Source organism: Cetorhinus maximus, chromosome 10 (assembly GCF_964194155.1).
Source record: "Cetorhinus maximus chromosome 10, sCetMax3.hap1.1, whole genome shotgun sequence".
NCBI lineage: Eukaryota > Metazoa > Chordata > Chondrichthyes > Lamniformes > Cetorhinidae > Cetorhinus > Cetorhinus maximus.
In genome coordinates, this window is record NC_135888.1 from 79,710,922 (window position 1) to 79,726,782 (window position 15,861).

Below are 15,861 nucleotides of genomic sequence, written 5' to 3' on the forward strand. Positions count from 1 at the left end.
CACTCTCAGTTAGGGATCCTGGGCTACATTTATACTCAGCTTGATATGGATACGGGCCACCTGAGCATGATGACATCAAAGACTTGCCTGCCAGACATAAAAATGGCTCCTCTTTAATGCTGACATTGTGCCCTCCTGGCCAGCCCTGGCCCTTGCCAAGTCCACAATGTGCACACACCACGAAGCCCTCACAGGCAAGCGTCAATGCTAATAAAGAGCACGCTTCAACTTCAGAACACCCTTGCTCCTATCCCATCACTCCCCCCCCCACATTGTCTAAAGCAACCAGGTGCGCTTCCAGTGCCTGCTCAAAGCCTCTATTGTCTATCAAAAATGACTATTTGGAATTAGCAGCAGTGACCCTGGCGAGTGCTCAGGTGAGGGATGCACAGCGCTTCATCCCTAGTTTGTGATGGGAGCCTTGTCTCCACAAGACACACAACCGCAGGGTGGGAGACACTCAAGGTTGGATGTTCAAGTGCCCGGACAATAATATGGATGTGAGGAGCAGAGCTTTGGCACCTTGAGGTGGCAAGGTGCCCCCACTTATTGATGAGCTTAGTAGATTTACGCTCTTAAAGTTTCAAATGCGGTTGTCTAACAGTGAGCGATCTCTGAGTATGGGCTCATAGCATGAAAACCCTGCCGAGAGACAGAGAGTACATGGAGTTGCATGATATATGACCCCTCTCCATGTGTGAACACTTCTCTCCTTGTACACTACATCTCAACCTTTCAAGAATGCAAACGAGATAGGAGAACATCTCTGCCTCAATCTTACAAAGCCAAGAATAAACATGACATGACCCTGCAAAGCATATGAACAAGGTTCCTTCCACAAGCACACTTAACATTAGAGTCGAGGCATCATTGATGTTTAGAATGATCTGAAAAAGGGCCACACACTGTGGTGATATAGAAGCACACTACATAGACGAGAGGCCCATGATCGTGACATCTGCGATAAGTTGGGGGAGATACCATAGTATCGCACCTGAATGATTGCAACACAGCTCATCGTAAAAATGAGGCAGCCACAAGAGTAAATGTGAAATGAGTGTGATTCTATTTACATTTGTGTACATTATATGCATGTTGTGAACATCCACGCCACCATTGTACTCTGGAATCTTTGTAACTTTCCTAACCCTGCCATTATGTCTTGGCGCTTGCCTGACATCCACAGTGGAGGTGGGGGCAGCCTGCTGACTGCGATGCCTTGGTGTCTGTGATGACCTTGGTGGGCATCATCTGGAGGCTGCTGGCCTGCTTTGGGTGTCCTGCTGTGGGGCAGGTGCACCCTCCTTGGCCTGTGGAGCTGGAACTGCTGGGGTTACAAGAAGAGGGGATTTGAATGGGCCACAGGGTCCCGGAATCACCTGGGTGCATGGCCCCGGGGTGTCGAGCTGCTGGTCCTCCTCCCTATGGGTGCCTGAGAGCCCCTGGCTGACTCCTTGAGGGTAAGGGGCAACTAGAGTGAGATCAAGGTGCCCCGCAGTCCTCTCACATTGACACTGATGGATGCCACCAAAGGCTACAACAATGGGCTCCAGCTCCTGCAGCAGTTCAGGGCTGTTGTTCTGGACCAAGGTCTCCATGGCGGCTGTCAGTGTTGACATCAGTGTGCTGACATTCTGGCGCTATCACCTCAGACTGAATGTGGACGGACTCCTCTGAGGAGTGTAGCTGACATCTCTTCCTGATGTTACCGTGATTGTCGCTGTAGCTCCACCAACTGATTTAGGACAAAGTCCTGAGGCTCGTCATCAGACTCGGACTCAGTAGAATCGTGACCTCCAGTCCTCCAAGTGCCGGCAAGCTTGGATGTCGCTGCCTCTACCTGCTGAGGAGCAGATTGTGCGCTTTGCTCACCAGAGGCTGCTGTAGAACTAGGTCCCCCCGAGGTGTGTGTCTATGTGCTGGTGGAGGGTGTGGGTGAGCATTGTGATGGGTCTTCAAAGGTGCTGTCGTCAGGTTCCGCATCTGAAGTGTCCTTGGGCTGGAGCTCAGGGCCTGGCTGGTTGAGGGCCTCAGGTGCCTGGCAGAGGTGTCTAGGAAAGAAAAGAGATAATTGGTGCATGGCTGCCAAATAAAAAACAGGACTGCACCCACAGTAGCATTGAGTGAGGGGTGAGCTGGTGCAGGAGCCTCACACGGGTGTTTGCCGCCAACCTCACCTTGCTGCAGGCAAGGTCCACGTCCTCACCGGCCAGCTCAACAGCACGATTTTCAAAGGGAGTGAGAACCTTGAGTTCTGACACTCCACCCCTGGTCTGGGACCTCTCCCTGCAATTGTGTGCATGCTTGTCCTGCATAAAGACAGATGGAGAGATTGTGAGCAAGACACATGCCAGGGCTGATGCTAAGGATGTCTGGCACGTGTGGGTGGTGAGTGGAGCTATGGAGGGGATGAGGACGTGATCTCCAGAGGAGAAGAGGCCAGATGGAGATGTGAAGGTGTGTGTGAGAGTGGTTGGTGATGTCTCTTGAGATGGCAGTGAGTGAGAGCCCGGTGATTGTGTGATGGGCTTGTGAACATGTGATTTGATGGTGATGAAATGGTTGCCTTACCCAGGCAGTACGGATGAGATCACTCATCCTCTTTCTGCACTGGGTGGCTGATCTCTTGTGGCAGCGTCAGCACTGGCCACCGCTGCCATCGGCTCCCAAGCTGGAGTGGTGTGGTTGGTGGACATCCTATGGCCATCACAGAGTGGAGGACATGGCAGTGGGCCTCCACGGTGCCAGTAGGCATTCGAGGGAGGCCTCACTGAACTTGGAGGCTGCTGTCTTCTTCCCTTTTGGGACCATCTGTAGTATCTGTGGCTGTCTTGGGCTGGAGAGATTGAGAAAGCTGTGCATGCGTGCTGTTTAAATATGGTACCCAGAATGAGGAAGCGGTGAGCTGATGGCATGGTGGGCGAATCAGAGGCCGCCCGCCAGCGATCCGGCGTGTTTCCTGTGCATGCATAATTAATGAGGCAGGAAGCGGACAATAACAGCATGAAAATCCGCCATTGCGGCCGGCGGGAAATACGTCATTTTTCAAACCTCCTCCCACACTTAGTGCAATGGGGGGAATATTCCACCCATTGTCTTTTTTACAGGCTCCAATAATTTTTTGTTTAATGCTCTGTGCAAATGTATAACTACTGTTAGGGGGCCTATAAACTACTCCACTAGCGTTTTCTGACTCATGCCAACCCTAATCTCCACCCATAATGACTCAACTTCATGATATTTTGAGCCAAGATCCTACCTCATTAATGTCCTTGCATCATCCTTTACTATCAGGGCTACCACCCATACCACTTCACCTTTGCCATTCTGACTCTCTTTTTGAAATATTGTGTACCCAGCAATATTTTGGTCCAACTTTGGCCACCATGTAACCATTTTTCTGCAATGGTGATCAGATCTAAATCATTTATCTCTATTTGTGCCACCAATTCATCTACCTTAGCGTGGCTGCTTCACGCATTCAGGTAAAGAGCTTTTAATTTCATTTTTTAAAAACTATTATTCCCTGCCTGGACCTTACTCGCTGATGCACAATTACTGTTAAACTCTTCGTCCTTTCTTGTCTCACTCTGCTTTTTTTTTACCCACATTGCTTCACTTCTGTTTCTTCGAGTTTTCCCTTCACCCAGAACACCCACCCACCCCCCAGCTGATGTTTGTTTAAACTTTATCCACAGCCCTAGTTCTACGATTTGCCAGGACACTGTGCCCAGCCCATTTTAAGTGGAGTCTATCCCTACGGAACAGCTCTCTTTCCTGAGTACTGGTGCCAGTGCCCCATGAATTGAAACCCCCTCCTTCTTCCCACACTACTCTTTCAGCCACGTATTTAATCCTCTAATCTGTTTGACCCTATGCTAATTAGGTAACAATCCAGAGATGATTGCCTTTGATGTTCTGCATTTTAATTTGGATCCTAGCTCTTCAAACTCTCAGCAGAACATCATTCCTAGTTCTACCTGTTATTGGTTCCTACATGGACCACAACAACTGGATCCTTCCCCTCCCACTCCAAGTTCATCCAGCCATGAGGAGATGCCCTTAACCTTGGCGCCAAGCAGGCAATACAACCTTCGGAGCTCCCAGCTACAGTCACAGAGAACAGTGTCTATCCTTCTGACTTACTGTCCCCTATCACTACCATGTTCCTTTTCACTCCCTCCACTTGAATGGTATCCTGGTCCCAACCTAATTCAATTGGAGCCTGTCAAACAGACATGTTCTTCCAGACCCAGTGCTTCTGCTAATATCCCATGAATTGAAAGCCCTCTTTCTCACCAATCCTTCAGCCACATGTTTACCTCTCTCACCTTATGATTATGCCAATTTGTACTTGGCTCAGGTAATAATCCAGAGTTTATAACCCATGAACTTTTCTTTATACTTAGCTCCTGGTTCCTGCCAGTTTTCTAACAGAACCTCTTGTCTACTCTTCCCTATGTTTTTGGCCCCAGCATGGACCACAGTGACTGAATTTTCCCCCTCCCTCTACAATATCCTTTCCAAGCCGGTTCAAGATGTTCCTCAACTTGGCACATGCCATGGCGGATCTCCCAAATACACTCCCAAAGGAAAAGGCAAAATACTGCGGATGCTGGAAATCTGAAACAAAAACAAAAAATGGTGGGAAAACTCAGCAGGTCTGACAGTATCTGTGGAGAGAAAGACAGAGTTAACATTTCGAGTCCGTATGACTCTTCTTCAGAATCCTGCGGAAAATCCATATTTCCAGATCTCCCAACCTCAAAGCAGCTCCTCCCCCCTCCAGCCCCTCCCAGGTTCCAAGTTAATATTTAGCTCTTTGATTCAGCTTTGGGAATAGTTATCTGACACCACTTTCCTCTCTAATGGAATAAGGCTGTAATGTCACTATTTAAGAACCATGCTATAGAACCATAGAAAAGTTACGGTGCAGAAAGAGGCCGTTCAGTCCATCATGTCTGCGCCGGCCAAAAAGAGAAAAAAAAACTAGCCACTTCTTTTAATCCCACTCTCCAGCACCTGGTCCATAGCCTTGCAGGTTACAGCACTTCAGATGCAGATCCAGGTACCTTTTAAATGAATTGAGCGTTTCAATTTAGGCAGCGAATTCCAGACACCCACTACCCTCTGGATGAGAAAGCTTTTCCTCATGTCCCCCCTAATCCTTCTACCAATCATCTTAAATCTATGTCCCCTGGTAACTGACCCCTCAGCTAGGGGAAACAAGTCATTCCTGTCTACCCTTCATAATTTTGTGAATTGTTTTGACCTCAATTAGGTCACCCCTTAGCCCCCTCTGTTCTAAGGAAAACAACCCCAGCCTATCTAATCTTTCCTCATAGCTGCAATTTTCAAGCCCTGGCAACATTCTTGTAAATCTCCTCTGTACTCTCTCCAGGGCAATTATGTCCTTCCTGTAATGTGACCAGAACTGTACTCAAAACTCCAGCTGTGGCTTAACCAGTGTTTTATACAGTTCCAGCATTACATCCCTGCTTTTGTATTCAATACCTTGTCCAATAAAGGAAAGCATTCCATATGCTTTCTTGACCACTGTGTCCACCTGTCCTGCCACCTTCAAGGAACTGTGGACATGCACTCCAAGGTGTCAAATTTCCTCAACCCCTATCAATAACTTCCCGTTTATTGAGTATTGCCTTGCTTTGCTTGCCCTCCCCAAATGCATTACCTCACACTTTTCTGGATTGAATTCCATTTGCCACTTCTCTGCCCACTCAACCAAACCATTGATATAATTCTGAGGTTGACAGCTATCCTCTTCACTATCAACTACATGGCCAATTTTTGTGTCATCTGCAAACTTCCCAATCATGCTTCCCATATTTAAGTCTAAATCATTAATATATACAACAAACAGCAAGGACCCCAACACTGAGCCCTGTGGAACACCACTGGAAACCGTTTTCCATTCCCAAAAACATTCATTGACCATTACCCTTTGTTTCCTCTCACTGAGCCAATTTTGGATCCAACCTGCCATCTTTCCAAGAGATCTTACTTTTCTGACCAGTCTGCCATGTGGGACCTTGTCAGATGCCTTAATGAAATCCATGTAGACAACATCCAATGCAGCAACCTCATCAATCCTCCTAGCTACTTCCTCAAAAAATTCTATTAAGTTAGTAAGACACGGTCTTCCCCTAACAAAACTATGCTGACTATCCCTGATTAATCCGTTCCTTTCTAAGTGACAGTTTATCCTGTCTCTCAGAATTGTTTCCAATAATTTGCCTACCACCAAAGTCAGACTGACTGGCCTATAATTTTCTGGCCTATCCCTCGCACCTTTTTTAAATAATGGAACAATATTCGCAGACCTCCAATTCTCTGAGAACTCACCCATTACTAGTGAGGATTGGAAAATGATCCTCAGAGCATTCACTATTTCCTCCCTGGCTTCCTTCAACAGCCTGGGATACAATCCATCTGGCCCTGGTGACTTATCCACCTTCAGGGATGCCAGTCCCTCCAGTACTTCCTCTCTCACTATGCTTATTGTAGCTAATATTTCACACTCCTCTTCTTTAACTAGAAAGTCTGCATCATCCCTCTTCTAAGTGAAGACAGAGACAAAGTATTCATTGTGAACCCTGCCCACATCTTCAGCATCAATACACGAGTTAGCATGTACATCTCTGATAGGCCCTAACTTTTCCTTAGTTATTCTCTAGTTCTTAATGTACTGGTAAATCACCTTAGGATTTTGTTTGATTTTACTTGCCAATATTTTTTCATATCCTCTCTTTGCTTTCCTAATTTCTATTTTTACTTCACCTCTATACTTCCTGTACTCCTCTAGGCTTTCTACAGTATTAAGTCTTTTGTGACTGTCATAAGCTTTCTTTTTTCTGCTTTATCTTACCCTGTATGCTTCTGGATAACCAGGCGGCTTTATATTTGGCAGTACCACCCTTTTTCTTTGTGGGGACATGTCTACACTGTGCCCGTAGAATCTCGCTTTTGAATACCTCCCACTGATTTGACATTGTTTTTCCTTCTAATAGCTATATCCAGCCCACTCTCATCTACTCACCTCTCAGCTCTGTAAAACTTATCTTCCCCCAATTTTGAACTTTTGCTCCTGTTCTATCTTTGTCCTTTTCCATAATGATGCTAAATCTAACTATTTTATGGTCACTATCTCCAAAATGGTCTCCCACTGTGACTTCATCCGCTTGCCCAGCTTCATTTCCTAAGACTTAATCTAGAATCATGCCCCATCTTGTTGGGCTTGTTACGCGCTGGCTAAAAAAGTTCTCTTGATTGCAGTCCAAGAATTTTGTGCCCTCTGTGCCCTTCATGCTGTTCATATCCCAGTTGATATTAGGGTAGTTGAAGTTTCCAATGATTACTGATGTTTCTTTTGCACTCAGAAATCTGTCTACATATTTGCTCTTCTAACTCCCTTCCACTATTATAGTCTATAGTACACTCCTTGCAGTGTGGTTGCCCCTTTTTTATTTTTGAGCTCAACCCATATGGCCTCAATTGATGCTTCATTTAGTATATTACTCCTCCTCACAGTTGTAATTGATTCTTTAACCAATAATGCTACACCCCCACCTTTTTTATCCCGCTCCCTATCCTGCCTGAAAACTCTATATCCAGGGATGTTGAGCTGCCATTTTTGCCTGTTCTTAAGCCAAGTTTCCATTATATATCTGACAGCGCATTACTTTTTTCTTAAAAGAATGATTGATTCGACAGTCTTTTCTGAATATGACCTAATATAATTTCTAGCTGGTAATATGTGTAAATATTTTTCTCTCATTGGTGACCAGAAAAATATCAGTAGGCATGTATCAAGATGGTGTCATAAGCAAATTGAACTTCACTTTTGATGATGTCTACAAACTATATAGACCAGTGTGACCAAATACAATTCCCTTGAGGCCCTTTTGCTTTCTGTTGCGCACACTTCTTCTGACATGGCAGGTGACTTGTTCTCAGTCTTTGTATTTGCCAGTTCGAATGCATCTATTGTCATTTCTCTCTAACAGTTGAGGCTGACCAGGAGCTTTTGAACTCTATGTGGTCTGACGATGAACTTCCAGCTCTTTTTTTTGTTTAATTATTTCAGTGTTGGTGGTAGAAGGCATCTTTCTTTAGGGAACAGGTGATTATTCCCACCAATGCCTCTGTTTTAAAATTCTCACCCTTATGTTCAGTATAAATTCCCTCATGGAATCACCCCACTCTATCTCTGTAACCTCCTACACCCATCAAATTTGGCCTCTTGTGTAACACATACCTCCCTTACCCCACCATTGGTGGTTGTGCCTTCAGCTACCTAGGCCCTAAGCTCTCTCCCCAAATGTTTCTCCTTTTTAAGGTACTGCTTACAACCTGCCCCTTTGACCAAACATTTGGCTACCTGTCCTCATCTCTCTTTCTTTGGCTTGGTATCAGTTTTTGCCTGATCATATTCCTGAGAAACACCTTTGGACATTTTATCAGGTTAAAGGCATTACACAAATGTAAGTTGTTGCCTTTGACCAAAATATGCAAATCTTGCCAAGAATAAGGCCCTGCTGAATTATCTTTGAAATCTTTTGCTGCTGAATATAATAGTTAAGACAGCATTGTGGAGCTCATTACAGACAAGATTATGTTGTGGTATTTTGGACTATTTTATTTGGGTCAGCCTTGCTGGCCTTTGTCATCAGAAACTTCCTGCCCATGACAAATGCAGCAGTAAACCTATGTTGTATGCTTTAGTCCCGCACAGAAAGTCATACAGATGATAACATGCATGATAGCTGAGACTATGAAAATTCAAAATGGACACAGTGTTGTCTGTGTATTTTAGTAAAAGTGTAATGAATTCAAATGCTGAACAGTGAAAACACCCAGCACTGAGGGCAGGATTTTTTAGCTCATTTGATGGGCAGGCAAAAAGGCCAAGCGGCCTTTGCATTTTTTTTGAAAACCTCATCCACAGGCGGGATGAGGTTTCCAAAATCAAATACAAATGAAATAAAAACTTTAATTGTTAATTAAAAACATGTGACAGAGTCACATGAGGGGACATATTTCATTAATTTTTTGAGCTGTTTAATAATTTTTTCAATATATTCTTCATCTCCCTGAGGCAGCTCCGTGCCTCAGAGAGATTATTCAGCACTCTTTTGCACACATGTGCGAAGTTCGCGCTAGGCCAGCTAGCCCTCCTCCCCCTGCCTGCACAGGCAGCGCTCAGTGCTGCTGCTCATGTATCATGCTGGGCGGGCCTTAATTGGCCCACCCGCATAAAATCACGGAGCGCTGCCAATCGCAGGCACCCCTGCCAATCCCACACGCCAAGGGAAAAATTCTGCCCTAAGTTTTATCCAAACTTGGGTTTTATGTGGAGACAGCAATGTTGAGCTCTACAGTATTGGGATAAAGCAGACAAAGTACTTACAGATCTGTCACTGATGGTAATAATGAGAAAAATTTAAGGTGATGAATTCAGAGCATCACAGTTTACAGTATATTGGCTTAGATATGATTTTGTTTCTTCTCTGGCACACAGTACCCATGCTTGAAAGTATCCTATTTTATATCTATTGCCAAACTGAACATTGTCACAAGAGAGCCTTAAAACTGTATCTGACATAAATAGGTGAATAGCCTATGGCTCCTCCTGCATCTTGCCCGTCTATCCATTAGTAAGAAGAGATTTATCCTAAGAACTTTTCATATGTTACACTTCTGGGATTAAGAATATTTAAAACATTTATTCAGCAGGGTTAGGCTCATTTTCAATTTAACTTTATAGTTCTTATGAATTACGCAGGATAAAGGTTGGTCAAAGGTAGTCAAGGAGATACAGGCAGGCAGTGCAGGAGTCCCATCTTACTATAACTAGCATTCAGTCCTGAATGCTGATGGAAGTGATGGTTCATCTGGGGAGTGCAGTCAGAGCCAAATCCATGGCAGCATGGTTGGTTCAGCTGTATAGAGGGCATGACGAAGACTGGAAGAGAATAGTAATAGGAGATTTGATTGTTCGGGGAACAGACAGGTATTTCTGCAGTTGTAGACAAGGGTCAGGGATGTCACTGAATGGCTGAACCCTGAATGGGGAGGATGAACAACCAGCAGTCATAGCCCACATTGGTACCAACAAAATAGGTAGAAAGAAGGATGTGGTCCTGCAGTCAGAATTAAGAGAACTAGGTAGGAAATTAGCAAGCAGGACCTCATAAGTAGTAATCTCTGGATTAGTTTCAGTGCCACATGCAAGTGAATCTAGAAATAGGAGGATAAAGCAGATGAATGTATGACTGGGAAGATGGTGCAGGGGGGGTCCTTTGGATTCCTGGGACATTGGGACCAATTCAGGTGAAGATGGGACCTGAACAGGTTGGACAGGTTCCACCTAAACAGAGCAGGGACCAGTTTCTTCATGGGGCGATTTGTGAGTAGTATTAGGGAGGGTTTTTTATTAATTTATTCATGAGATGTGGCTCGGCCAGCATTTATTGTCCATCCTTAATTGCTCTTGAGACAGTGGTGGGGAGCTGCCTTCTTGAACCGCTGCAGTCCATCGAGTGTAGCTACACCGCAGTGCTGTTAGGGAGGGAGTTCCAGGAGTTTTACCCAATGATAGTGAAGGAACAGCAATATAGTTCCATATAGTTCAAACTAACTTGGCAGCGGTGTGAGAACCAGCAGGTAATACTAAAGAGAATACTGGGAGAGACAGATGGACTAGACTAGGAAATAGTAAGTTATTAGGTGGGTTCAGAGTAAGGGGGAAAGTAATAAAGTCTAAATTAGTGTTACTGTGCATGTATGTGAATGTGTGGTGTGGTAAATAAGATTCGTGAGATGCAGGTACAGGTAGCGAGGTGGAAATATGATCTTGCAGCTACAATGGAGATCTGGCCCAAAGAAGGGCAGGACTGGGTATTAATTATTTCTCGATATAAGGTGTTCAGGAAAGAAAGGATAGCAAGGAAAGGAGGAGGGGTGGCAGTATTGATTAAGGAGAGCATTGCAATGCTGGAGAAAGGACATCCCAGAGGGGTCAGGGACAGAATCTATTGGGCTAGAGCTAAGGAATAAAAAAGTGCAATTACATTACTCAGTGCAGTCTATAGGCTACCAGCTAGTGGGAAAAATGTAGGGGAACAAATTTGCAAGGAAATTACAGAGAATTGCAAGAATTATAGCATAGTTATAATAGAGGACTTTATCTAAATAAAGGCTGAAATAGTAACAGTGTAAAGGGCAGAGAGGGGCAAGAGTTCCTAGAGTGTGTTCAGGAGAATTTTCAACAGCAGTATGTTTCCAGTCCAACGAGAAATGAGTCACTGCTAGACCTGGCTCTTGGGAATGAGGTGCATTAAATGGATCAAGTATCAGTAGGAGAGCATTTAGGGGATTTTTTTTAATATAATATAAGCTTTAGGAAACTTCATTCACAAGCGGAATGAGGTTTCCTAAAGCTTTTATTATATAAATTTAAAAATTTTACTTTATAAATAAAAAACGCGAAGGCTGCTTGGGCTTTTCGTCGGTGTTAACAAGCACAAAAATGACTATGTTAATGGACTTAATAGGCCATTTACATTTCAAAATATCATGAGATTGTGTGATGTCCATCACCAAGAGTGGCTCAGTAGCACCACTACTGACCGAGCTGGACGAGTCCTAACTGACATAGTGCTAGACTGGGTCTGGTGCTGAGTGAATCAACGAGAGGGAAAAACATACTTGACATCATCCTCACCAACCTGTCTGCCGCAGATGCATCTATCCATGACAGTATCGGTAGGAGTGACCGCCGCACAGTCATTGTGGAGACGAAGTCCCACCTTCACATTGAGGATACCCTCCATTGTGTTGTGTGGCACTACCACTGTGCTAAATAGGATGGGTTTCGAACAGATCTAGCAACTCAAGACTGGGCATCCATGAGGTGCTGTGGGCTATCAGCAGCAGCAGAATTGTACTCGAACACAATCTGTAACCTCATGGCCCAGCATATCCCCCACTCTACCATTATCATCAAGCCAGGGGATCAACCCTGGTTCAATGAAGAGTGCAGGGGGGCATGCCAGGAGCAGCACCAGGCATACCTAAAAATGAGGTGTCAACCTGGTGAAGCTATAACACAGGACTATTTGCATGCCAAACAGCATAAGCAGCAAGTGATAGACAGAGCTAAGCGAAACCACAACCAACGGATCAGATCTAAGCTCTGCAGTCCTGCCACATCCAGTCATGAATGGTGGTGGACAATTACACAACTCACTGGAGCAGAAGGCTCCACAAATATCCCCATCCTCAATGATGGAGGAGCCCAACACAGCAGTGTAAAAGATAAGGCTGAAGCATTCGCAACAATCTTCAGCAAGAAGTGCCGAGTGGGTGATCCATTTCGGCCTCCTCCGGAGGTCCCCAGCATCACAGATGCCAGTCTTCAGCCAATTCGATTCACTCCAATATCAAGAAACGGCTGAAGGCACTGGATACTGCAAACGCTATGGGCCCTGACAATATTCTGGCAATAGTACCGAAGACTTGTGCTCCAGAATTTTCCGCGCCCCTAGCCAAGCTGTTCCAGTACAATTACAACACTGGCATCTACCCGGCTATGTGGAAAATTGCCCAGGTATGTCCTGTACACAAAAAGTAGGACAAATCCAACCCGACCAATTACTGCCCTATCAGCCTACTCTCGATCATTAGTAAAGTAATGGAACGGGCCATCAACAGTGCTATCAAGCAGCACTTGCTTAGTAAATAACCTGCTCACTGATGCCCAGTTTGGGTTCTGCCAGGGCCACTCAGCTCCTGACCACATTACAGCCTTGGTTCAAACATGGACAAAAGAGCTGAACTCCTGAGGTGAGGTGAGAGTGACTGCCCTTGACATCAAGACAGCATTTGACCGAGTGTGGCATCAAGGAGCCCATAGCAAAACTGAAGTCAATGGGAATCAGGGGGAAAACTCTCCACTGGTTGGAGTCATACCTAGCATAAAGGAAGATGGTTGTGGTTGTTGGAGGTCAGTTAGCTCAGCTCCAGGACATCACTGCATGAGTTCCACAGGGTGGTGTCCTCGGCCCAACCATCTTCAGCTGCTTCATCAATGACCTTCCTTTCACCATAAGGTCAGAAGTATGGATGTTTGCTGATGATTGCACAGTGTTCAGCACCATTCGCGACTCCTCAGATACTGAAGCAGTCCATGTCCAAATGCAGAAAGACCTGGACAATATCCAGGCTTGGGCTGACAAGTGGCAAGTAACATTCACTCCACGCAAGTGTCAGGCAATGACCATCTCCAACAAGAGAGTCCAACCATCGCCCCCTGATGTTCAATGGCATTACCATCACTGAATCCCCCACTATCAATATCCTGGGGGTTATCATTTACCAGAAATTGAACTGGATTAGCCATATAAGTACTGTGGCTTCAAGAGCAGGTCAGAGGCTAGGAAACTTGCGACTAGTAACTCACCTCCTGATTCCCCAAAGCCTGTCCACCATCTACAAGGCACAAGTCAGGAGTGTGATGGAATACTCCCCACTTGCCTAGATGATTGCAATTCCCACAACACTGAAGAAGCTGGACACCATCCAGGTCAAAGTAGCCTGCTTGATTGGCACCCCATCCACAAACATTCACTCCCTCCACCATCAAAGCACAGAAGCAGCAGTGTGTACCATCTACAAGATGCACTGCAGGAATTCACCAAGGCTCCTTAGGCAGCACCTTCCAAACCCATGATCACAACCACCTAGAAGGACAAGGGCAGCAGGTAGATGGGAACACCACCACCTGGAAGTTCCCCTCCAAGTCACTCAACATCCTGACTTGGAAATATATCGCTGTTCCTTCACTGTTGTTGGGTCAAAATCCTGAAACTCCCTTCCTAACAGCACTGTGGGTGTAACTACACCACATGGACTGCAGTGGTTCAAGAAGGCAGCTCACCACCACCTTCTCAAGGGCAACTAGGGATGGGCAATAAATGCTGGCCCAGCCGTGAATGAATGAAAGAAACAGTTTAGTGGAATGGCAGATGAAATTTAATGCAGAAAAGTATGAAGTGATTAACTTTGGTAGAAAGAACACGAAGTGACAATATAAAATAAAGGGTACAATTCTAAAAGTGGTGCAGGAGCAGAGAAACCTTTATGTACATTGTGGTCATTGAAGGTGGCAAGACAGGTTGAGAGAGCGGTTAATAAAGCATACAGTATCCTAGGCTTTAGGGGCATAGAGTGCGAAAACAAGAAAGTTGTGTTAAGATTGTATAAAACACTGGTTCGGCCTCAACTAGAATATTGTGTCCAGTTCTGGGCGCCACACTTTAAGAAAGATGTGAAGGTATTCGAGTGGGTGCAGAAAAGATTCCACAAGAATGGTTCCAGGGATGAGGAACTTCAGGTACATAGATAGGCCAGAATTTTCCAGCACCCCCACTCCCCCGCCACCCCAACAACAATTTCAGTTTCCCCTGCGGCGGCCGGCAAGCCATTGAAATCTCCATTCACATCAGCGGGACCAGAAAAGCCTGCTGGCTGGAAAATTACAACCATAGATTGGAGAAGTTCAGACTGTTTTCCTTGGACTAGAGAAGGTTGAGAGGAGATTTGATGGAGGTTTTCAAAATTATGAGGGGTCTGAAGAGTAGATAGGGAGAAACTGTCCCCATTGGTGGAAGGATTGAGAACCAGAAGGCACAGATCTAAGGAATTTGCAAAACAGGCAATGGCGACATGAGGAAAAATTTTTTCATGAAGCTAGTGATTGGGATCTTGAATTCACTGCCTGAGAGGCAGGTTCAATCAAGGCATTGAAGAGGGAATTGATTATTATCTGAAAAGGAAGAATATGCCATGGGGAGAAGGTGGGGGAATAGCACTAGGTGAATTGCTCCTTCAGAGAGCCAGCACAGACACAACAGGCCAAATGGCCCCCTTCTGTGCTGTAACCACTCTGTGATTACTGCCTAACTGAAGTTCTAATTAATTCAGGGAAGGATTAATCACCATGCAACTGTTCTTGTATCAAAGGTGTATGATCAAATTCACAGTAACCTGGTAGTCCCTTCTCATTAGCAATACAGCATCTTGACTTTGTCTGTTCATTCACAAACCAGTTGTTAAACTGTGCTCACTGACCTAATGATTTGAGTCCTGCTCACCCTTCGTGCTACTAACTATACTATTTGATGAATCTTCCCCTCTCCTTTTATTCACTAATCATACTGTTTGTGTTCCCACAGGCTAATATTTGGCACCCTCTACCCTGCATACTCCTCTTACAAGGCAGTGAAAACGAAGAATGTTAAGGAATATGTGAGTAATTTTGATTTTAAGAGTACCATGTTAGATCTGATCTTGGATAAGGAAGCAAGAAGAGCAGTCAGGTCTCTGTACTGAGAATCCTACTGTTTAGATATGGTTAGACATGAGAGAGTAAGAAGTAAGAAAAGCCAGGTAGACTGTAAAGTCGCATCCTTCAAATATATCATAATGTATTTTCACTGTCTTTGACTCACAACTACTTTTAAAGGAGTTAACCAACCATGGGTTCAAAAACTTCCAAGGCAACTTGAGATTTCTCTCCAACTCCTAAGGATGACTAAATAAAGTTTCAGAACACAAGCTTGATATTGTATTTTACAGAAGAAATTCCCATTGTTCGAACGAGACAGGAACCATGCTATTTAGAGTTGATTTATCCATTGCATCTTCGGTCAGTTCTGTGTCCATGTCATGATAATTATGCATGAAGGAGTTTTTTTCGGCCATCTCAGCTCATCAACTCAGAATGATGCTCCAGTCTCCTTGTTTCAGCATCCAATCAGTCCATAAATTATTCCAGAGATT

The 15,861-nt window shown here is 44.8% G+C and overlaps 1 protein-coding gene across 1 annotated transcript in view; it reads left to right on the top strand.

Annotated features, from left to right (window-relative positions):
* reep2 (receptor accessory protein 2) overlaps window positions 1-15,861 on the top strand; it is a 140,137-nt gene that overhangs the window by 47,099 nt on the left and 77,177 nt on the right. Inside the window, exon 2 of the mRNA XM_078550670.1 lies at window positions 15,255-15,327. Within this exon, the coding sequence (XP_078406796.1) occupies window positions 15,255-15,327 (73 nt within the window). The remainder of the gene's footprint in view (window positions 1-15,254; window positions 15,328-15,861) is intronic.